Raw genomic sequence first — 23,472 nt, 5'->3', positions numbered from 1 at the left:
ATGTGACCATTTATCGTGTTGGTTTGTCCTCTGTCCCAGTGATGTTTGCTCTGTCTCAGTCCATAACGTGGTTCAGTCTTTTACAATGGTCAGAAATGGCCAGTTTGAGTTGCTCCTGTTCTGCTTTGTGTTTTGTTGCTTCTGTGCACATCTTCAATGTCTCCTCACTTTATTTCTCAGATGTATGTTTTATTTCATGCAGAGTATTTTGTATATAACATTACATTTGTGCTCCTGTTGATTGGAATAGCAATAGGTGTCAACATGTTACAACTCTGAAAGCCAGTGCACCCAGTAATTTTGATGTAAATTTGACTTTTTACACAATTCATGGGACATCATTTATGAAGTGAAACATTCTCTAAATTAGAGGCTGTGCAGGACAATTAAAAAAGGTGATCACCCTATCTGACAGTGTAGAACATGAACCAAACTCTTACCAGCCAGAGAGAGGAGGCAGAGATATGTGTGAGGAGCTGTTTGTCCCCGTGCTGTTGACAGTGATGAATTGAACCGGTCAGATGCATCGAGTTATAAACCTGATAAAACTCAAGAAAAGAAAGCCAATTCAATAGGACCATGTTATTCAATTTACTTTCCAGCAGTTTTATCTTTATTTCCTTGTAACCTCTGATCTCTCTTTGGCAGACGGTCCCCCTTACAGGCTCTTCTTCCGAGTCAAGTTCTACTCGTCGGAGCCCAATAATCTGCGGGAGGAATTCACAAGGTAAAAATCACAACATAATTTCTGTGTGAGTGAAAAAATGGCTTTAATTCAGATTAAAAATATTGTTTTGAGTAGTTACTTGCCCTGGTTTATATAGTTTTTTCTTCTAGGAATTAGATTTATCTCAGCAAATTGAGTAATAATTATCATGAGCACGTCATATGCGCTTTAAAGGTGTAAAGAGTAACTTTTTTAGTGCAGGGTACGCCTTGTCTCCATGAAGATGTTTCTTACTTTGCCTGGAATGTTCCACACAATGGCATTAATCATATATATCTCACGTTTATTCAATTGTAGATGTTTTTTTAATGGCTGCAAAAAAACAAAACAATAAATAAAAAAAACAAAACATGTATTCTTACTGTGAGAAGTATGAGCACTGTGAGCAGCTTGTCTCCATGGAGATACAGGGTGTCCATCAAGTCCTATTACAAAGGCAGTTGATAAGATATCTTAATAAGACTTGTTCTATTGTACTGGGTGGTTTCCAAAGTTTTTTTGTACCTCATTTACTACACCTCTATAGGGGCACCATTAGTCGCACAAAGCACATCAAGACAATACAGGATTTCTTGCCATGTTCACTGTAGCATGGCCTCATCAGTGGTTGCAATCGCATTTGTTATCTTCTGCTTTAGTTCAGTAATGTCTCATATCTTTTTTTGATACACAATAACTTTAACATAGCCCCACAGAAAGAAATCCAGAGGTCTGATATCTGGTGAACACGATGGCCACAGAATTGGTCCATCCTTCCAACCCAACGGTCTGGAAATGTTTGACTGAGGTACTCACAAACATGCAGACCCCAGTGGGATTAAAAACTTTTATAACCACTGAGTACAATAGAACAAATCTAATTAATATAGCTTATCACACTTGCCTTTGTAATTAAATTTTAAAATTATAAAGAGGCTTTATGGACACCCTGTAGATTAAGTGGAGCATTTAATACAAAGTAATAACATCCCCAACTGCTCTGTGTAACTACTGTCAGGACATTAAAACAGAAATAGAAAAGATTAAAGTCTATTAAACTTTCTATGTTCTCACAACAATGGCCTAAAAACCCTCAATTGTTGTTCTGAATACTTATATTTACAGCGGACCAACCAAAGTAAAACAAAAAAAGACATTAACAATAACATCTCCATGGAGACAAGCAGGCCCTGAACCCTCCAATAGAAAAGTTACATAGTGCGCTTTAAAACAGTCAACTAAATAAATCAAGAAACCTTACTCCATGGAGAGATCATTTTTGCTTTAAACAAATATCGATCACTCAGAATTACCTTGAAACAAATCCAAAATCCTATTTCTACAAGCTCAATAAATCATGTAAAAATGACTTAAGGTTAATATTTAAACTATAATTGATTTAGCCTGTGTAGATGTAGCGTTTTTGCAGTGCACGTTTTGGTCTCTGGAGGCTGGAGCAGAGGGGAGGAGGGCTAATTACTCTGCTGCTCTGGGCACATTCAAATCAAGGCCAAATGGACACACAGCTCGTTAGTACAGAAGCAATAAGGAAGATGAACGCTTCTGCTAATCTGTCCAGAAAACTGTGCTTCAGTCTTCAGTGTTGTGTTGTATGGAGCATTGGTTCTGCTGTTTAAGTTCTTATTCAGACCTGGTGTAGTCCTGGTTATGACACATTTTAGTTCTGGTTTTGTCGTAATCTAAAATTATTTCCATCTAAGGTTCAAAGTCAATAATGGTATCTCTGATGGTTGCAGGTGTAGTCTTTTGTGGTGTAGTCCTCCTTGCTGCTTGAGTCCTGGTTTAGTCATAGTTAAGTTTATTTGCTTTATTTTCATTTGTTTGAGCAACGCTGCTAATAAAATGTAATGACACCCAAAAGGAGTAGGTTGAAGTTCAAGGAATTTATAATCTGCTTTAGTCCTGCTTTAGTTTAGGCCTAGTTTAAACCTGGTTTTCTTCCTATTGTGATCCTAGTTTAGAACTGGTTCAGTCCTAGTTTAGTTCTAGTCTGATCCTGCGTATTATTTATTACTCTCAAAGTTTGTCCATTGTGCCTCTTCTTTTCCAGATATCTCTTCGTGTTACAGCTGCGACAAGACATCCTGTCCGGCAAGTAAGGATCTTTGAGGTTTTAAATGCACTCTTCTTAAGGTTTACTGCACAAACGTCAAGGCCAGGTCATATTTACATACAAGCAAGCAAGCAACAAAGAGGGCACACCCAGAACTACAATGAGTTCACAATGAGTTCACAACAAACAGACAAATGAGCTGCCTCTCCCGTTACTGTAGTGTCTATAAAGGCGTCATATAGGTCTTGTTCATGATTAAATCTCAAGGTAGAAGAAAGAGACTGGTGTTGACTGGGGACAAGGAAGTTATTTACAGAAAAAACAAAATCTAAACAGAACTTGATGTTGTTGAATGTTGAGTTAGTTTTATAGTAAATGGCTCTATAAATGCAGAACATATTCTGGAGGTTTATTGCTCTCTCTACTGTCTTTAATTGGTTTTATTTTACTGAATTAAAAGGCTTTTGTTAAGGCTACCTTTTAAAGCCAAACACAACAACTTTACACTCTATAAAAATAAAATGTTAACTGTAGAAATTAAATATACCCTTTTTCATCATATTATTTTGTGTTGATGTACAAACACTACTAAAAGCATCTACATGAATTATTAACATAGGTGTGTTAGATTACATAGACTTTTAACCATAAACAAGTCAAAACTACTAATACTTGCAGATTTTCCTGTCAGATTCTTAGCTGAGGTGGCATCTTAAATGGGTAGAGCAAGATGAGAGAGGAACAGGTTAAGATGACGGGTAAGAGAAGGTTGAGGGCACAAATTAATAAATAAATAAAAATAATAAATAAAAAATTGAAGTTGTATTTTGATAACCATTCTCTGGATTACAGACTCCGAAACACATAATAAAATGCCTTTTTATAACAAAGACAGCACCATTATTAATTCAAAAAGAAAACAAAGAAAACAAACATTTTCTGATTTTCCTCAAAAATACACTTTAAGGGATGGGTAAGAGTGGGTGCAATTTATGTAAAATGGATGGAGAGGGGCAAGAGAGGAAAGAGGAAGAAGTGATGGAGTAAGGAAAAGATAAGAGAGGGGTGTAGAAAGGAGAGGGGGGAGAGATGAGGGAGGGAGAAAAAGGAATGAGGGGAGTAATGAGGTGGTACATCAATCGAGGTCGAAGAGGGGTGAGAGGAGAAAGGTTAGGAAGAAGTGATGTAGGGGAGGGTGGGGTGAGAGATGGGTGAGGGATGTATAGATGGAGGAAAGAAGGAAGGGTGAGATGGCAGGTAAAACAGATGGAGAGAGAGAGGAAGAGGGTAGGACCAAGTGATATAAGGATAAAATAGGGTGAGAGAGGGAGGAGGGGGCATGTTAACTGGTAGAAGGGTAATGTGGCTGGATGGAGAGAGGTAAGAGAGGAGAGAGAAAGAACTAGAAAGAAGTGAAGGAAGAGTAAGGTGGGGTAGAATGGAGAGGGTGCGGTAGGAGTGAGATGGCATAGAAAATGGATGAAAATGAAAATGAGGACGAAAAAGGGGTGAGGGAGGAATGAGGTGGGGCGAGGGGAAAGAGCGTAGAGAGGGGAGAGATCAGAGATTGGAAAAAGCTGGGAAGAAGTGATGAAGGAGAGAAGAGAGGTGTGATGAAAGGAGAAAAGGTGAGCGAGAGGAGAAGGGAGAGATGAGAGGGGGAAGGATGGATGAGAGGGTACGCAAACAAGTAAAGGGGGAGAGAAGGAGGGGGGAGGTGGCAGCTAAAGTTCACTGAGGGGAGGGAGGTTCATGGACAAGATTGCATGCAAAATATATGGACGGGGTAAGAGAGGAGAGAGGAAGAGGTCAGGAAGCAGTGAGGGAGGGGTAAGAGAGTGTTGGGGATGTGGGTGGAGAGGGGTGAGAAAAGTGGAGGAATGAAAGTTGGGAATGGGGTGAGGTATTATGTAAAATTGATGGAAGGGAGGTTATGGGGAGAGTGAAGGAGGGATGACATGAAGAATGCATGGAGAGGGAGAGAGGTGCTAGGAGAGATAGATGGAGGAAAGGGTGAGAAAGGGGTGAGAGAGGGGTGAGAGAGAGATGAGTCAATGCGCATGTGTTAGAGCAGTAGTCCTTTTTAGTAGTTTATTTGATTAATCGGTCAATGGTGGGTTAGTCTGTTTGATTTATATGCATCATAACAGAAAGGAGAAGACTTGGAGTGAATTAGTTTGAGATTTGAGAGAGAGCACAGACTGTATAAAAAAGCGGACTTAAGGGAGTGTGATGTCTCCCATAGCGAGACAGTCAAATGAAGCTCATCAAGGCTCGCAGTTATAGGAGCCAATTTGGAGCCGAGTTCCATATTTGGAATTCCAACCACGAGTATCATAGCAACCAAAGAACCAATCCGGAGCAAAGCTGTTGAAGGTAACGCCCCTTCTCTCCCACACCACTGGTTTTGGCAATCAAACCTGTTGCTAACGCTAGCTGAAGCAACATAGGGCAAAAAAGGCAGCTGATTTATTTGTTATTAATGTTCATATCTTAAGTTTGTTAGGGATATAATAGTGAAACAAAATTGCCAGGATCATGTAGAGCGGGTTAATACGAACATGTTAAGAACAAAATGATGAGCCTGACAGCAGCATTCATGGAGAGAGAACCAACAATTTTCCAGTGAATTGGAATCAGAGTCGATAGAGCTCATGATCACTTCCTATTTGGAACGCAGCAGAGAGCAGGTTAAATATGTCCATTTATATATACAGTCTATGGTAGTGAGTTTAATCTGAGTTGTTTAATCTGAGTTTAATCTGCCACTGTTTAATAGTAGTTTTCTGTATTAGCACTGCACAATTTCTGACAAGCATTGCAGTTGCGTTTAAATTTGCGATTCATGTTTTAATAATAGGATTCTGTTCAAAGTTCACATTTAAAAAATGTCCAGACGGATTGACAAAAAGACTGAAATATGTACTGACAAACTAATTACAAAGAAATCCCATTGCAAAACATGTTTGTACAGATCTTTAACTGCAGGGTTAGCAGTTTTTTTTGCAGAAGACACGATATTTTCTTGTTTTGTGGTGGAAATTATTCTACATCTACTTTAACTGCATCCATTCAAATTGATTGTGATCAGTCTTGCAGCCCCTATTCTGTAAATCCATTTATAATTTTGTGTGAACGCCTATGAGTCGCTTCGGTCAGATGCCGAGCTTGCACAATGCATCATGACTTTTTTGCTGCCCTATATGTGTGTGTATGGGAATAAAGGGTGAGAGAGGGGGGAATGTCCAGGTGAGGGGTGAGGGAAAGAGGGAGCCAGAAAGGGATGGGTGAGGGGGGGTGAGGAGAGGAGTGATGGATGAGAGAAGTGACATATAAAATGGATGAGAGAAGCAGAGATGATGTGACAAACAGCACAGCACAGGAAGGTTCAATTAGTTAAAAGCCCAAAGTGGTTGTATTGACATGAAATCAACACATGATGTATGACGTGTTCATTGCAGAGTGACAACCACAGTCTATTTACATTCAAAATTCAACCTTTAATTATTCTGAAAAACTATTTTTGTTACTTTTAGTGTTGGTCCCATTATGATAAACTGACCTTTAGAGCTTTTAAAGATGTGTAACTATGTGCTTTTTCTGGTAGAGGGTCTGCCACATGCTTGACTTGTTATTGCTTTACATAGAATGTTCCACAGTGTGTCATTAAACTCATCTATCTCAGTGGAAACAGGCAGGTCAATAGAACATGTGTAATCAAATAAATGTAACCTATATAAATGTGTATATTGTGGGATACTGAATGCAGAATAAAAGCATCCCACTGAAGACAAGAAAGTGGTAGACCCAAACCAGAAAAATTACATAGTGCCCCTTTAATATGGTTTCATTTTTATTTCCACAACATATACGGCATATACTTCTTTATTTGTTTAATGAATGCGTAGCAAAAGAAGATAAACAATGGTAGCCTTTTATAGTTTATTTATGAAGTTGCATGTAGACTTTTCTGTCCAAGGGCGGCCTCATTATAAAGTCATGTTGTCATGTTTGTACATTTTTCAATAAACATAAACAACTCCATGGACATTTGTGTTTCAGAATTATATAAGATTAGAATCATTACCAAATTACAGTTCAAAGCAAAGTATTATATCTTTTGCATGTTCAAAAGTAGTCAAAATGGCACCTATAAACAGGAAACCCATGAATTAGTAGGTTTATTTTAATATTATACTTGCGACTAAAGCTCGGATCTGTAACTTTTCTTTGTTTTAATGCTTGGACCCCTCTCACACTATCTCTCCTCTGGTCCTCCTGTCTCTATCTGGGCCATGCCTCCCCTGAGCCCGGTCTATTATAACGCTCAGATCAGGGCTGCCTATTTTAGAAAAGGGTTGCTCCGCTCCTCCTTGACACACTCACAGTCACAGTTTTGGCCTCATGCGTTTGTTTGTATTAACATATCACACTGTAGATGAGACATCATCATATGAGAATAAAGCTTTGTAAACACGATATTTTGTTATGTTTTCAGATTAAAGTGCCCATATGAGGTTGCTGTGGAGCTGGGAGCATACTGTTTACAAAGTGAGTATTGATTTATTTATGTAAGACACATTGACTTTCTATAAATATTACATAAACACAACTTAATGATATGCCGTTATATGTTAAAAATGTATAGTAACAGAAGAAAAACAATGGTAAGCCTATTATATTTTATTCAGAAAGTTGCATGTAGACTTTTCTGTACATGAGCAGCCTCATTATGAAGTCACTTTTGTAGATTTTTCCAGATACATAAACAATTCCCTGAACACCAGTCTTGATATAAACAGTTGTGAGGAACACTTTGAAATTGTATTTAGTTACAGAGTATTATTTTAAGAGAATTGTATTGTAGAGTCGTAATGAAACATAGGATTAAAACAGCTTTATATTTGTTGCGCCATTGGTAATGCATTTTTTAATCACTGATCAGAGAAGGAAAAATTCTACACACACGCACCACAAGAGCTGTGTTTCTCTCTAGTCTAATACCATCCAGTTTGAAGCTGTATTTGCTTGATCAAATACTGCCATGTTTTCCTTTGATTTTAGACAAAAGAACTATTCTGAATAAAACTAAATGAAAGAGTAATTGTACCTGGAATACAGTTTGTTTTATAAATATAAATGGTGTTCACAGCAGGCTACATATATGAAGCTCAACAGTCCCACCCACTTTTAAGTCCACAAAGCATGTTTATTTGATGAAATGTTTGAATAACTTAGCAGTTTATAAAATTTCAGAAACAGATTTTAAATAAAATTATAGGTCTTGTGGTCATTAGGTACCACATAACTGATTAGCTCTAACTTTTAATAGAAATTATTTTTGGAAAGTCTATGAGAAAAATAAATGGGAAGTTTACCGGAGGATGGGTGGTCACTGTTGAGCTTCCCAACACTGGCTGTAAATAATTTCACCGTTTACATGTGTCTCTGAATATAGTGCATTATTTTTTGTTTTAAATCCAGTTTTGTTTTGTTTTTCAGGTGAGCTTGGAGATTGCGACCCTTTGGAGCACTCTCCGATGTTGGTTTCTGAGTTTCGTTTCACCCCTAAGCAGACTGAGGCCATGGAGGCAGACATCTTCAACAGGTGGCTGGATCTCAGGTAACATATTACTCACTTTCTACGTGATCGGGCTGGGCAATATTGACACAAATAAACATGTATCTTTCTAAAAATCATGTCAGTCAGTAATAATGAATGATATATTTTCAATAATATTTTCTATTAAAATTTTAATTAGAACTTGTATGAACTATTTTCTATTCAAAAATGACCTCTGAAGAAAAAAAAAAATCCTTAAGAATGGAGATTTTGGACCTCAATATCATAAAAAAATATAACAGTAATTCATGGTAATATATAGTACTTTTTCCACTTTCAAGGAACTCAAAATGCTTTACATCAAGGACCCACTCACCCTTTCACACACACATTCACACACCAGTCTACGCAGACACTGGGGGTGAGGTGGGTTAAGTGTATTGCCGAAGGACACAACAACAGCATTCAACTGTGGTAGCTGGAATCGCACCATTAACCCATGAGTGAGTTAATCTGACTGCTCAAACAATGGATGTTTACGTTGAGAGCGGGATTTGAACCACCAACCTTCATATCAGTGGACAAACATTACATTATACATTACATTATTTGCCTAGTACCCGAGTTAGCTGGTACTGGGAGCGTGGGACAAAGCTTAACAGGTATCTAAGACTAAAGGTTGGGAAAACACCTGCTCTAGATGATTTCTGGGTCATTCTGTGTGTTGTATTTTCTCTCGCATTGTCACATTGGTGCTGATGAGGTTGTCTACATTCCACCTGCGATGGCTGCTCCGTGTGAAGGATTATCAGATTAATCCTGCAGCTCTTGATTGATTCTGTCCAGTGTTGAACTCAGCTGCAGCCTCATTGCCCTGCTCCAGTTTGGGATTACACTCACATATGCTGATCCCCACCAGACAACCCAAGCTCAGGTCACTGTCACAGCACAGTCCATGCAAAATCTCTACAGTATATAAATGACTACATCAGGAAAAATAGATTGAGTTTGACGTTTTGACAAATTCAGATTATAACTAGTTATTTTCTGACAGTTTTAAAATACATGTTCTTCCTGTTGTTACCACCCATATTAATGCAGCTGCAGTGGATGTTCAAGAATATGGCATTAAACATATCTATCTATGATTTATTTAATTACAATTTATTTTATTGCATCTTAAACATTCATTCTTATTGTGAGCAAGGTTGCCTCCACAGACCTGACCTGTAACGTGGCCGCTGTGCTGGCTGCTTGCTTGTGCAGATGACGATAGATGTGTTTAATGTTATACTGTGGAACATTCCTTGAATCAAGCAGGTAGCGAACCCTCCACCAAAATATGACATTGTGCACCTAATCCTAAAACAAGTCTAATAATCCATGCTTTAAAAGTAAAATTCAGGTCAGGGTCACGTTTATTTATAGCGCACATTTACAAACCGCCATCACTGCCCCAAAGTGCTGTACAAGGTCAGGCAGAGCTATTTCATAATGAATACACATGGTAAAATTATTTAACAATTCGAAAAATATAAAACTGTAGTTTAAAGGGCCCATATTAGTCTATTTTCTGATCTATGTTATAATGTTGTTTCCTTATCACAAACAGACCTGGAGTTGTGTTTTGTTCAGGCTGAGTTCTTCTCCTAAACAGAAAACACTCTGTTGCACCTTGTGGAACTGCTCCACTGTGTTTTTAAACCTCATACACCTTCACTAGAATCATTTGGATGATTTCAACCCTGGAATTGTCAATCTCCACTGAAGTAAAGTTAAAAGGTAGCAGCTAACTACCACTTTATGACATCACAAGGTGGAACAGAGCATTTTGAGCTTTAGAAATGTAGACAGACTAATAATAAAATGTTACTCAAACACGTGTGACTGAAACAAAACACAACTGTTTTTGATGAGGTAACAACATTATAGCATGACTTAAAGCTCACAAGAGTCCATTTTGTGTAATATATAACAGAAAAAGGCTGTATAGAGATTAATATTCTGAATCCTAGTCTCTCTAACTCATGTAGCCATTATTTCTTCCTCGACCATGACTCACCTGCAGTTCTCCACTGAAATGACTTCCTCTGAGGCAGTGACACAGAAGGTGACAACTCTGTTCTGTTTTTCACACAGGGGAAAGAGCCCTTCTCAGGCAGAAATCTCCTTCCTCAACAAGTGCAAGTGGCTGGAGCTCTACGGCGTCGATATGCACTTTGTCAAGGTGTGTGGGCATCCATTATGGACACTTGACTTGACCTGTCACAACACATTTTGAAGTGAGATATTTTGCTGGGTTTCAGATGGCATCACAACATTGTATAGGCCAATAATATTTCATACAGATGGGGGACAGCTAAAAATGATTGTTAAAAAGCAGATTTTTGTTGTAATAGACATGTTTATGTAGTTTTGTCAGTGATAGAAATGATCAGGTTTGACATGTGTGATTTAACTTTGGCTATATTTCTACAAAAAGCTCAATGTTATTAATAGGGAAACTGGCTCCTGTCACCCCCACACCCCCATCTGGGATTTTGACATCATCACATCTGAAAAACACTAACAGCTGGTTTCACATGACATCTCCACATTCTGTAGGCCAATAATATTTTAAACAGATGGGAGCAGCTAAAATGCTGATTTTTGTTGTAATATAAGAAGTTAATGATCAGGTTCAAAATTTGCATTTACATTTTGGATATTTCATGGCAAAGTACAATGTAAACAATAGTGAAAAGTGGCTCTGGCGTCATACCCCCCATCTGGGAGTGTGACGTCATCACATTCTCAATCTGAAAACCACTAATTGCTATCCATGGGTTTCAGAGTGAAAAAAAATTAGCACAGTTGTCGTAGCAATTAACAATTCAATGCAAAATATTTTATAATATGTTTTGAATGATAAAAATATTGAAAATGACACTCTACAAGAAACAAAGTTCCTCAGTAGTGCAAACAAAGATACATACGATCAAGTTAGAGTAACAAAATATCAAACAAAACAAAACAGAATATTGCACAAATATGTGGTATTTTCAAAGGTTAGACCACAAAAATGTGCAAAAGCAATATCTGAGGGAGTGGTGCAAGAAACACAAATGACTTACAAGTACAACCCACAAGACTTACGCATACAATACATGTTGAATAATATTGTTTACATCTCATTTATTGAAGTTAATTATCTCGTCCTATTAAACTCACAACGAAGGTCTGCACTGCATTCCCTGTATGATTTTGTTTTCTAACTGTTGTGTTTTTCAGGGCCGAGATGGAGGGGAATATGCACTAGGTCTCACTCCAACTGGCATCTTGGTATTTGAAGGCTCCAACAAAATTGGCCTGTTCTTTTGGCAAGTGATTCAAGTCTATTTTTAGCTTTTTGATTTAAAATATGAGAGGCAAACTGTGCGAGAGATGGCAACTGTAGAGAAAAATGAAAACAAACTATAAACAGTTCTAATGTAATTGCAACTGTGAAAAAATAGAAAAAGAAAAGTGGTTTTAGTCCATGCCTGACTGTTCTTCTGAGTATTGAGCAGTTTTTTGTGAATGCCATTTAAAGCCAAGATGATTATCCCACACTTAAAACTCCCTGATTGTGATGAAACAACTTTAAGTTATGTGAAAAAGTAATTATAAAAACGTATTTTGTGTCATTAGTAACCCAATAATCCCAACTATTTCAACACATGAAACCAGAGAGTGCTTATGCGTGTTTCTAAAGTCCAATCAATCCTGTCATTTAAGATGTTCAGTTCTCTTCTCCATGTAGAGCTGCAGATACGTGTTAGCATCCTGTTGCTACAAGTCGGGCTTTGAGCATAATCATTTTCTGTAATATGGCAATTTTACTTTACCATGTCACTGGGTGTTGTTCAGCAATAAAATACCTGTAGTTGTATTAATAGGTAAGTGTAAATGCAATTAATACCATAACACATTCCAGGCAAAACAATAGCATTTCCTCAGTAACAAACAAGACCTGGACCTCAAGAAAATTTACACAGTGCCCCTGTAATTTCAGTGGGTGTGTTCTCAGCTGAAACGTGTAAACCACATTCTTTCATAAGTCAATGTTTTTCACAGGCCAAAGATCACTCGTCTGGACTTTAAGAAGAGCCGCCTCACACTGGTTGTAGTGGAGGATGATGAACAGGTTTGTGGTGTATTTGCTTTTGTTTATGCACAAACACTCCGGTCGGGCTCTTATAGCTTTGTCAGTGTTTCCCAAAATGTGGCGCATTTACCATTGGTGGACTGCATCTGGTGAAACTTTGAGGTTCTCTGCAGTTGTATGTGTTTAATTTAGTGAGAGTGTATTCATATTTTTGTCCTGTTTTTGTTAATCCTCTTTTAGAACGCGTTTAGCCATGGTTTAGTCCAATTTTACTCCAGTTTAGTCTTAATTTAGACCTGATAGGATCTGATAGTTGAGGTGATATGTTGATAAAAAATCTAATTATAATCTCATCCATGTGACGATGTGCTATTTTGTTAACATTGCCATATAGTGATTCCTGTTTTTTTGTTTAAAGCAGCTCTATGGTCAATAAAAGACATTTTCCACCACCCACTCCCTCTATTGGTCATGCTCTGAGCAAGTTACAGATAAATTTAACCAATCACAGTGAAGTGTAAACTTTCAGAAACAGTTGATAGCTTTAGTTACCTCTTAGATACTGTATAAAACATGAATTGTAATCAAATCGAAATCGTGATCTAGCTGCTGTAAGAAATTATGACTTTTTAGCATATTGCCCACCCCTACTCGTAAAGCCACATATTTTCTTAGGTGGTACTTGGTGTAAAAAGTTTGGGAACCACTGGTGTATGTTTTCTGTTATTCCTCTGCTCACAGGGTCGGGAGCAGGAGCACACATTTGTATTCCAGCTGGCCAGTGCCAAGAGCTGCAAGAACCTGTGGAAATGTGCGGTTGAGAGCCATGCATTTTTCCGGTTACGTCAACCTGGCAACGGCAAAGCTAACCGCAGTGACTTCACCAGACTGGGGTCTCGCTTCAGGTTCAGGTACACACTGGCACACACATGTTGGGTTTGCATGCTTTTGTGGACATTACATTGACTTACATTTATTTCCATAGTCACTACTTGCATAATCTTAACCTAAACCCTAACCTTAACATATTTTGGCCCATATCTGAACTTTAAAACAAGTTGTTGATAAAAAAAATTAAATTAAAAAAAGGATTTTCATCATGGCAACTTTGAGATGGGTCTCCATAGATCTGAGCTAAGTAACTTGTAAGTAACTGAGCTGAGTAACTTGGCCTGAATGCACCACCTGCTAAAGCCATAACATTGCCATGGAGACAAGCAGGTGGCAGACCCTCCACCTGAAAAGTTACGTAGTGCACCTAAACCTGGAACTAAACCAGGACTAGAACAAGACCATACAACTGGACTGAACCCAGACCAAATCAATGTGCCGCCTAATTCACCACTTGCACATCTTATCACAAAGTTTTAAAGAACTGTAATTTACACTTAAGTCCAGCCTGGCGTCATGGTGTGTGAAATATAAAACAAGAGCCAATCGTGTCTATGGTTACAGCGTATCTATGGTTACATGAACCTGTTCCTATGGAGACTATGATATTTCCTTTGGCTTGTTTGTTTTCTGGTCGGACCATTATCTGACACGACAAAAACTAATTCTCACACTACAAGGCCACATCCTGTCGTCTGAAGAGCAGCACAAACACAGCGACGCCAAACAACAAAACAGACACACCTTTGATGATTAAACATAATGAGGATAATCTTACCAGGCTTAAGAAACAATTACATATTTAATAAAAAAAAAATGTATTGTCATTTTAAATTCAATTGATTTTAATTTTAACTTTGTTCTATTTTATTTAGGCTCAGTCCTCAAAAACAAAAAATAATCTCAGATCAGAATCAGAATCAGAAGACTTTTATTGCCATAGTCTGTGAACACAGTTCACAAACTAGGAACTTGCTTCGGTGAAAAAGTGCAACATAAACACACTGAATAAATACAAATACAAATAAGAGCATGCACAAAGTTAAAAAGATATGCTTAAAAAATCTAATGAAATACTTAAAGGGAGAAAATATATATAACAGCAGCATCAGAACAACAGTGCAAAGTGGCTTATTAAAGCTCTAACATCTTTAATAAGATGTAAGAACATCTAACAATGTTATTCACTTTTTATTCATTCTAACACTGTACTCAATACAAAAACAAGCAAGAAAAACATGATCGACAAGAGAGACAAAGAATTTCACAAAATAACGTGGTAGAAGCAAGATACACATTGATCTGTTGAGCCTTGGGACGGTGAGTGCGGCGCGTGTTAACAAACCTATTAAGAAACTGCTACCTTTTCATAATCCTTTAATGAATCATGAGACCTTTCTGTAATATCCTGTTGTGTACCTTGGTGTTGTCTGTGTTTTAGTGGTAAGACGGAGTACCAGGCGACACATGGAGGCCGGCTGAGGAGAGCGAGTGCGTTCGAGCGAAGGCCGAGCAAGCGTTACCCCTCCCGCTCACAGTCTCTGGGCAAAGGTGAATCTTATCTGCACATGCAAAGCTCTGGACAGCATATGTTTATCTGGGAAGGTCATACACGCTTTTACAGGACCTTAAAGAGGATCAAGTTTCGTTTTATATACATTAATGTTATCACTGTACTAACATTTCAAAGTTGATTTTGATACTAAGGAACAGATTAAATACTTGATACCACAGTGCTAATAAAACACTCTTTCTTTAGACAACAGAATGTGATTTTCAAGATTAAATAATAGTACTTTCTTTTATATTATGATGCAGTATCATATGTATGTAATCCCTCAGTTGTCCATGGGCATATACTGGTCTATGTGGTCTTATACTTGTTCTGATACAACTCAAAATCATGTAAAGCTATTCAGGAAAGATTCATTTCAGTCCTGTGAATGTGACTTTTTTAGTATTGATACTAGTTTTAGTATACATTAGTATCTGATTTTCGATACTTTTGACAAATACATACATACAGAAATAAATATTGCTAGTTTTCAAATGATAACACAACATTCTGTAGGCCAAAAAATGTTTAATACAGAAATGGAGCAGCTAAAATGAATAGTTAAAAGGCAGATTTTTGTTGTAATACAAGAAGTTTATGGATCTTGTCATTAATTGAAATCTTCAGGTCAAACATTTGTGAATTTATGTTTTGGATATTCAATAGGGAAATCTGACCCTCCCCCATCTGGGAGTATGACATCATCACATTCTGGTATCTGAAAAACCACATATAAACAAATATAGATGATTTGTTTTACCATGCTGCAATAGGAGTGGTACAAAGTGTAAAGTGTGGTCCTCTCTGTCCATGGGTTTCAGAATGATCAAAAGTTAGGATTGTTGCCCTAACGATTAACAATTTAAAACAAAATATTATATCTTTTGAATGCGTAAAAAGTCCTCAAAATGCTGTATATGACAGGAGGCTGAAACCCATAAATACACAAATTTACAATTAAGGTTTTCTGTATAAAAGTCTTGTTATAGCCATAATGCACTATAATCACAATTATATTAACATTATCAACCATATTATCATGATTATAAACACCAATAGAGCACAATAGAACAACACACAATATCCCCTTTGTTTTTTAAAAGGAACTAGTGTTAGTAATTTGTTTTATTTAGTTTTACATTGTGCATATATTTTTATAATATTTTGACATGTTTAATCATAGACTGTATATATAAATGGACATAGCTAACTTGCTAACCATCGACTCTGGTTCCAATTCACTTTCTACTGAGAAACTGTTGTCCCTCTTTCTGTAACTGCTTCTGTTAGGCTCGTCATTTTGATCTTAAAATGTTTGGGTTAACCCACTCTACATGACCCTGGTGTTTTTATTTGGCTGTTTTGTCCGTAAATCAAGATATGAACATTAATTACAGACCAATAAGGCGCCTTCCCAGAGGTCACTCCCGCCCGGTCACCGCTAAACCAGCAGTGCGGGTGGGAAAGGGCATTATCTTCAACAACCTCGCTTCAGATTGGCTCTTTGATTGCTATGATACTTGTGATTGTAATTCCAAATATGGCTCGGCTCCAAATAATTTTCTCCTATAACTGTTAGCCTTGATGAGCTTCATTTGACTGGACCCGAACACTATGCGTGACGTCACTTAGTCCACTTCTTTATACAGTCTTTGTGTGTAATAGAGGTCCCTGTTAGTTTGTCTGTTTTTGGCATTAATTCAAGGTATTCTGACAAACTTAAAAACTGGTAAATTTAGCTGATGAAGAAAATCTATTTAAGTATAATGGCTACTTTTAAGAGGACCCCGGGAAGGCTAGAGGCCATTAAATGTAAAGCTAATGTGGATCCTATAAGACAATAAACAATATTTTAAATCTATTTATGATTCATAATGTGTTTTCAGTTTGTTTTAGAAGTTGGCACTGCTGCGCTAAGGGCCTATGACTATGAAGGTTAAAGCGCATCTGTGTGCTTGTTCTTTTACATAATACAACTATTCTCTCCTGGATTACATAACAAATATCTGACAGTCTAGACTTCAAAGTAACTCTTCGTGCATAAAGATAACATTTATATACTGTCTATTTTCCAGTTGCCATTTCTCCTGCCAAGCCACTACATATCAGGTAAACAAAATGTATTTATCACGCACACATAATTGTTAAAACATTCACACTGTGCAACCTTGACCTTAATCTTGCCTAATCCTAACCCCAAATCTAAAACGACTATTGTAAAAGACACACATTTTCACAGCTTACTTAACTGTGATGAAATCAGTATTGACAATTATCTTTTTACAGCGCACATGCCAGTCCTGATCCTGGGCTTCATCATGTAAGTGACCTCAAATGGCCTACTTTTGAGCTGTTTTGGCTGCGTTACAAGCACATTAAAAATCTGGTCATTATCTAATTTCTGGAGCATGTAAACAGCACAATCTGATGTGAGTTATCTGCGATCTATAATTTCTGTGTTATTGAGGAAGAATACAGAAAAAAGGCCAAACTAATGTAGCTAAGACAAAGATAACAGAACAATTATAAAAGATTTAAAGCATTATGTTAAAAAAAACAACAAAAGAGCTTTTATCCAAATACTCAAAAAAACAAAACAAAACAAAAAAACATTAGTGTGCTGACATGTGTTACCAGAACAAGTTTCTTTTGTGCATGTAAATGTAACCGCTGTAGTGTGATGTTTCCTATGTGTTGTTCCAGTACCAGCACAACATTCCCATGAGCCATGAGTCATGGCACATGGCTCACCCCGCGCTCTCGCCTCCTGTTTACCTTCAGCCATTGGGGCACACTCCTCCTCACAGGTAAAAAAAAAAACACCTGACCGTCCCATCACATTCTCATAAGGGCTGAGAATCAAACAGGAACATTATGAAAACTTTACATAAACAGCAAAAACATCACACTTTCAACTAGCATTTCCTAAAGGTACACTGTGTAACTTTTCTAGTGTAGGATCTGCCACCTGCTTTTCTCTATGAAGATGCTTTTGCTTTGCCTAGAATGCTCCTCAATATGGTTTTAAACTTATCTACATGGAAACAAGCAATGTGCATCCACTGGCCAGATTTGTGGAGCGACCATGCTTATAGTAAGAGTGCACGGTTATCATTGTAGTTTTGAGCAATAAAAGTGCAGCATGGATAGGTTTAATGCCATACTGTGGAACATTCTAGGCAAAGCAATGACAATGAGACAAGCAGGTGGCAGACCCATACCAGAAAAGTTATATAGTGCACAGAGTCCACATGACTAAATTTAACAGTGAATGAAACGTGAATGAATTGCACTGGCTCTACTTTTGGAGTTTTATTGTCTTTAAATGAAATCGTAGACAATGATATATCTTAAAACAGAGCCTTACCTGGAACAAGTGTTAGTTTAAAGAGTATGGATCATGTAGATTTCGCCTCAACTCTGCAATATCTGGCCATCTGGTTTACTTTTCACCTTCTTATATCATCAAAAGGGTAGCCTAACATTGACAGCCTAAATTATGTGAAATTGATTAAATTGCAAAAACACGATGCTGTAGATAATGTGCAGATGTTGTAGCCGATTAGCAGCTAAATCACTCATGTCAATATAATAAACACACAAAAAACAATCACATTTTGTTTGTGATTTTATGTTCTACAATCGTTAAGCAAATGAATAGTGTTTAGCAAAAAGCATTTGGGATCATTTCTCTTTAAACTACTCTCTATCTGCCAAATTAAGAGACTATAATGTTAATGACACAAATGTACAGTTTGAATCATCATGAGACAATGGTTCAATCATTCAAAAAAAACCAAAACAATAGCAATGTAAAAGTACATCCATCCATCCATCCATCCATTTTCTTCCGCTCATCCGGGGCCGGGTCGCGGGGGCAGCAGTCTAAGCAGGGACTCCCAGACTTCCCTCACCCCGGACACGTCCTCCAGCTCCTCCGGTGGGACCCCAAGGCGTTCCCAGGCCAGCCGAGAGACATAGTCCCTCCAGCGTGTCCTGGGTCTTCCCCGGGGCCTCCTCCCGGTGGGACATGCCCAGAACACCTCCCTAGGGAGGCGTCCAGGAGGCATCCTGAGCAGATGCCCGAGCCACCTCAGCTGGTTCCTCTCAACGTGTAGGAGCAGCGGCTCTACTCCGAGCTCCTCCCGTGTGACCGAGCTCCTCACCCTATCCCTAAGGGTGCGCCCGGCCACTCTGCGGAGGAAACCCATTTCAGCCGCTTGTATCCGCGATCTTGTCCTTTCGGTCATTACCCAAAGCTCATGACCATAGGTGAGGGTAGGAACGTAGATTGACCGGTAAATAGAGAGCTTCGCCTTCCGGCTCAGCTCCTTCTTTACCACAACGGACCGATACAGCGACCGCATCACTGCAGACGCTGCACCGATCCGCCTGTCAATCTCACGCTCCATCCTTCCCTCACTCGTGAACAAGACCCCGAGATACTTGAACTCCTCCACTTGGGGCAGAGACTCACCACCCACCCGGAGAGAGCAAACCACCTTTTTCCGGTCGAGAACCATGGCCTCGGATTTGGAGGAGCTGATTCTCATCCCAGCCGCTTCACACTCGGCTGCAAACCGCCCCAGTGCCTGCTGCAGGTCCTGGCTCGAAGAAGCCATCAGGACAACATCATCTGCAAACAGCAGAGATGAAATCCTGTGGTTCCCAAACCAGGCCCCCTCCGGCCCCTGGCTGCGCCTAGAAATTCTGTCCATAAATATAATGAACAGAACCGGTGACAAAGGGCAGCCCTGGCGGAGTCCAACATGCACTGGGAACAGGTCTGACTTACTGCCGGCAATGCGAACACAGCTCCTGCTCCGGTCATACAGGGACCGGACAGCCCTTAGCAAAGAGCCCCGGACCCCATACTCCCAGAGCACCCCCCAAAGGACACCACGAGGGACACGGTCGAATGCCTTCTCCAGATCCACAAAACACATGTGGACTGGTTGGGCATACTCCCATGAACCCTCGAGGACCCGATGGAGAGTATAGAGCTGGTCCAGTGTTCCACGACCAGGGCGAAAACCACACTGCTCCTCCTGAATCCGAGGTTCGACTATCGGTCGGATTCTCCTCTCCAGCACCCTGGAATAGACCTTACCGGGAAGGCTGAGGAGTGTGATTCCCCTGTAATTGGAACACACCCTCCGGTCCCCCTTCTTATACAGAGGGACCACCACCCCGGTCTGCCATTCCACAGGTACTGTCCCCGACCGCCACGCGATGTTGCAGAGACGTGTCAGCCAAGACAGTCCCACAACATCCAGAGACTTGAGGTACTCAGGACGGATCTCATCCACCCCCGGAGCCTTGCCACCGAGGAGCTTGCCAACCACCTCAGTGACTTCAGCCAGGGTGATGGACGAGTCCGCCCCTGGGTCCCCAGTTTCTGCTTCCTCCTCGGAAGACGTGACAGTGGGATTGAGGAGATCCTCAAAGTATTCCTTCCACCGCCCGACAACATCCCCAGTCGAGGTCAGCAGCTCTCCACCCGCACTGTAAACAGTGTTGGTGAAGCACTGCTTTCCCCTCCTGAGGCGTCGGACGGTTTGCCAGAATCTCTTTGAGGCCGTCCGATAGTCCTCCTCCATGGCCTCCCCGAACTCCTCCCAACCCCGAGTTTTTGCCTCTGTGACTGCCCGAGCCGCGGCACGCTTGGCCCGCCGGTACTCATCAGCTGCCTCAGGAGTCCCACGAGCCAACAAGGCTCGATAGGACTCCTTCTTCAGCTTGACGGCATCCCTTACTTCCGATGTCCACCACCGGGTTCGGGGATTGCCGCCGCGACAAGCACCACAGACCTTACGACCACAGCTACGAGCAGCCGCATCAACAATAGAGGTGGAGAACATGGCCCACTCGGAGTCCATGTCTCCAACCTCCCCCGGGATCAAGGAGAAGCTCTCCCGGAGGTGGGAGTTGAAGACCCCCCTGACAGAGGGCTCCGCCAGACGTTCCCAGCAGACCCTCACAATACGCTTGGGCCTGCCAGGTCTGTCCGGCTTCCTCCTCCGCCAGCGGATCCAACTCACCACCAGGTGGTGATCAGTTGACAGCTCAGCCCCTCTCTTCACCCGAGTGTCCAAGACACGCGGTCGGAGGTCAGATGACACGACAACAAAGTCGATCATCGACCTCTGACCTAGAGTGTCCTGGTGCCATGTGCACCGATGGACACCCTTGTGCTCGAACATGGTGTTTGTTATGGACAAGCTGTGACTAGCACAGAAGTCCAATAACAAAACACCGCTCGGGTTCAGATCGGGGAGGTCGTTCCTCCCAATCACGCCCCTCCAAGTGTCACTGTCGTTACCCACATGGGCGTTGAAGTCCCCCAGGAGAACAACGGAGTCCCCGGTTGGTGCACTGTCTAGTACCCCTCCCAGGGACTCCAAGAAGGCCGGGTACTCTGCACTGCTGTTTGGCCCGTAGGCCGACACAACAGTGAGAGACCTGTCCCCGACCCGAAGGCGCAGGGACGCGACCCTCTCGTTCACCGGAGTGAACCCCAACACGCAGCGGCTGAGCTGTGGGGCAATGAGCAAGCCCACACCAGCTCGCCGCCGCTCCCCGCGGGCAACGCCAGAGAAAAATGTAAAAGTACATTTATAGCTTAATTGATGTACGGCTTGATTAGCTGCTAGACTGTGCAGCTGCAGAAATCCACTTCTACCGTTAATCTGGAGCTTGGTGAATCCGATAAAAGGCTCAGACTTTCCTCTACCCACAATCTCTGAAACTCCTATAAAGTTTGTTAATTACAACCGACACTGTTAGTTTCTATCGGAATTCTGAGCCGTGACCACTGCCAGTTTGGGGTTTGGAGGTGCATACTGGGATTGTGTGAGACAACTGCAGGAGCTCTATTGAAACCTAGACCACATGGAGGGCTACAGACAGGTGGTCAATACCGTGGATAAGATTATTAGGATGGTTTTATCTGAGAGTTTAAACTTACTTCAGTCACAGAACCTTAATGTTAGCGCTGTCTCACATAAAAATATATAGTTTGGACACAGCTGATTTAGAGCAGCTGTTTATGCCTAAAAGTCTTGGAAAAAAAGAGAAAGGATTTGCCAATAATTATTAATTTACAGTGAGTCTTTTTAAAATATTTTGGCATTGGATAGAACACATAATAAGCTTTAATTTTATTTAAATACTTCCCCAAATGCCACTTAATGCCACCTTTTGATGCTCAGCCCTCCCGTTCATTTCTGTTACCATCACATTATAGTAAACCACCATCCTCTTGTGTCTGTCTTGTGTCTTTGTCTCCATCCATTCGTGCTGTGGCCGTTCATCATATTCAGAAAATCATTGGAAACTACAAGTCTCATTTCGGATGGTCCCCCGGTGCCCAAGAGGACCAGCAGCATCCTGAAGTCTGTCAGCGTGGTTCACAGGGACAAGCTCATGACTGCACTTTGATACTGGCTTTAAATCATTTAGAAACTATGGACACTTTTAGACATGTGTGAATGTACCCCAAAGAGAAGCGCCTGTGTATGAACCATAAGCAGAAATCATCGCTTTACCATTGTCAACAATCGCACTATGACCAAAGGGAGAGAGTGGCCCATGTGCTGAAAATAATATTATGATTTTCTATGAAGCCAAATCACAATTTCAATTCATATAGACTTATGTTTATATTGGGCTCAAGAGCTAACTCAGCTACGTCGAGTCATCTCCTTCTTTTGAGAGCTCATTCTTCACTGTAGTTAAATCCACCTGTCACTCACTCAGAGGACAGGCTCTGTGCACAGCAACACACTAACTAACTCACTGTCTCAAAAATAAAATAAATATCAGAAAAACAACCTTTAAATTTAAAATGAAAGTAAAAACTACTCGATTGTTTTTATATGTAGAATACTTAATTTTATTTGAACATTTATTATGCCTCAAAATTAGCATTAGTATTAACACTGAGACACAAACATCTCTCTTTCTATAGACAAAAATGTCCTCTGGTGAAGTCTTCATGTTATTTGTGTAGTCTTTAACATGTTGTCAGTGACTTCCACCCCCAGCTCCCTGTCCACGGCCTTATCTTTAATTATTTATTCATTTTAGTGTGCCTTGGCAAAAACCTGATAGAGATTTAATAGGACAGGAAGTAGTGACGCTAACGGTGAGGTTGCTGGGCGCTGTTGTGCACAGAGCCAATAGGAGTGGGTGAGAAAAAGTGTCTTTTGAGCCTATGAATAATCAGAGAATAATGAATGACAATATGATGATATCTCCAACTCAGATATCACATAGTCCAGCCCTAAAGGGGTGGGCGATATTGACAAGAAAGAATAATATTATATAGGATTGTCCACAAAACAGTATGTGGTATCCATGGGTTTCAGAGTGATGAAAAATGGGAACTGTTGTAATAGCAATTCAAAATTCTAATCCTAAAAATGGCAACTAAAGTAGGAAACTGACAGTCATGAACATGTGTGAGTAAAGGTCATAGTTTAAGATAATATGTTGAATGCAGGAAATGATTCATGCTCACCCACTAATTAAAGGAAAATTACATAAATCTCAACTT

The 23,472-nt window shown here is 40.0% G+C and overlaps 1 protein-coding gene across 1 annotated transcript in view; it reads left to right on the top strand.

Annotated features, from left to right (window-relative positions):
• Window positions 1-23,472, top strand: part of epb41l4b (erythrocyte membrane protein band 4.1 like 4B) — a 38,508-nt gene that overhangs the window by 6,199 nt on the left and 8,837 nt on the right. Inside the window, exons 4-15 of the mRNA XM_033980472.2 lie at window positions 649-727; window positions 2,778-2,822; window positions 7,279-7,331; window positions 8,283-8,403; window positions 10,483-10,570; window positions 11,614-11,702; window positions 12,439-12,508; window positions 13,211-13,380; window positions 14,802-14,911; window positions 16,991-17,024; window positions 17,202-17,235; window positions 17,619-17,722. Of these exons, the coding sequence (XP_033836363.1) occupies window positions 649-727; window positions 2,778-2,822; window positions 7,279-7,331; window positions 8,283-8,403; window positions 10,483-10,570; window positions 11,614-11,702; window positions 12,439-12,508; window positions 13,211-13,380; window positions 14,802-14,911; window positions 16,991-17,024; window positions 17,202-17,235; window positions 17,619-17,722 (997 nt within the window). The remainder of the gene's footprint in view (window positions 1-648; window positions 728-2,777; window positions 2,823-7,278; window positions 7,332-8,282; window positions 8,404-10,482; window positions 10,571-11,613; window positions 11,703-12,438; window positions 12,509-13,210; window positions 13,381-14,801; window positions 14,912-16,990; window positions 17,025-17,201; window positions 17,236-17,618; window positions 17,723-23,472) is intronic.

This window comes from Periophthalmus magnuspinnatus, chromosome 16 (genome assembly GCF_009829125.3).
Source record: "Periophthalmus magnuspinnatus isolate fPerMag1 chromosome 16, fPerMag1.2.pri, whole genome shotgun sequence".
Classification (NCBI taxonomy): Eukaryota; Metazoa; Chordata; class Actinopteri; order Gobiiformes; family Gobiidae; genus Periophthalmus; species Periophthalmus magnuspinnatus.
This window is presented reverse-complemented; position numbering and strand designations above follow the sequence as displayed.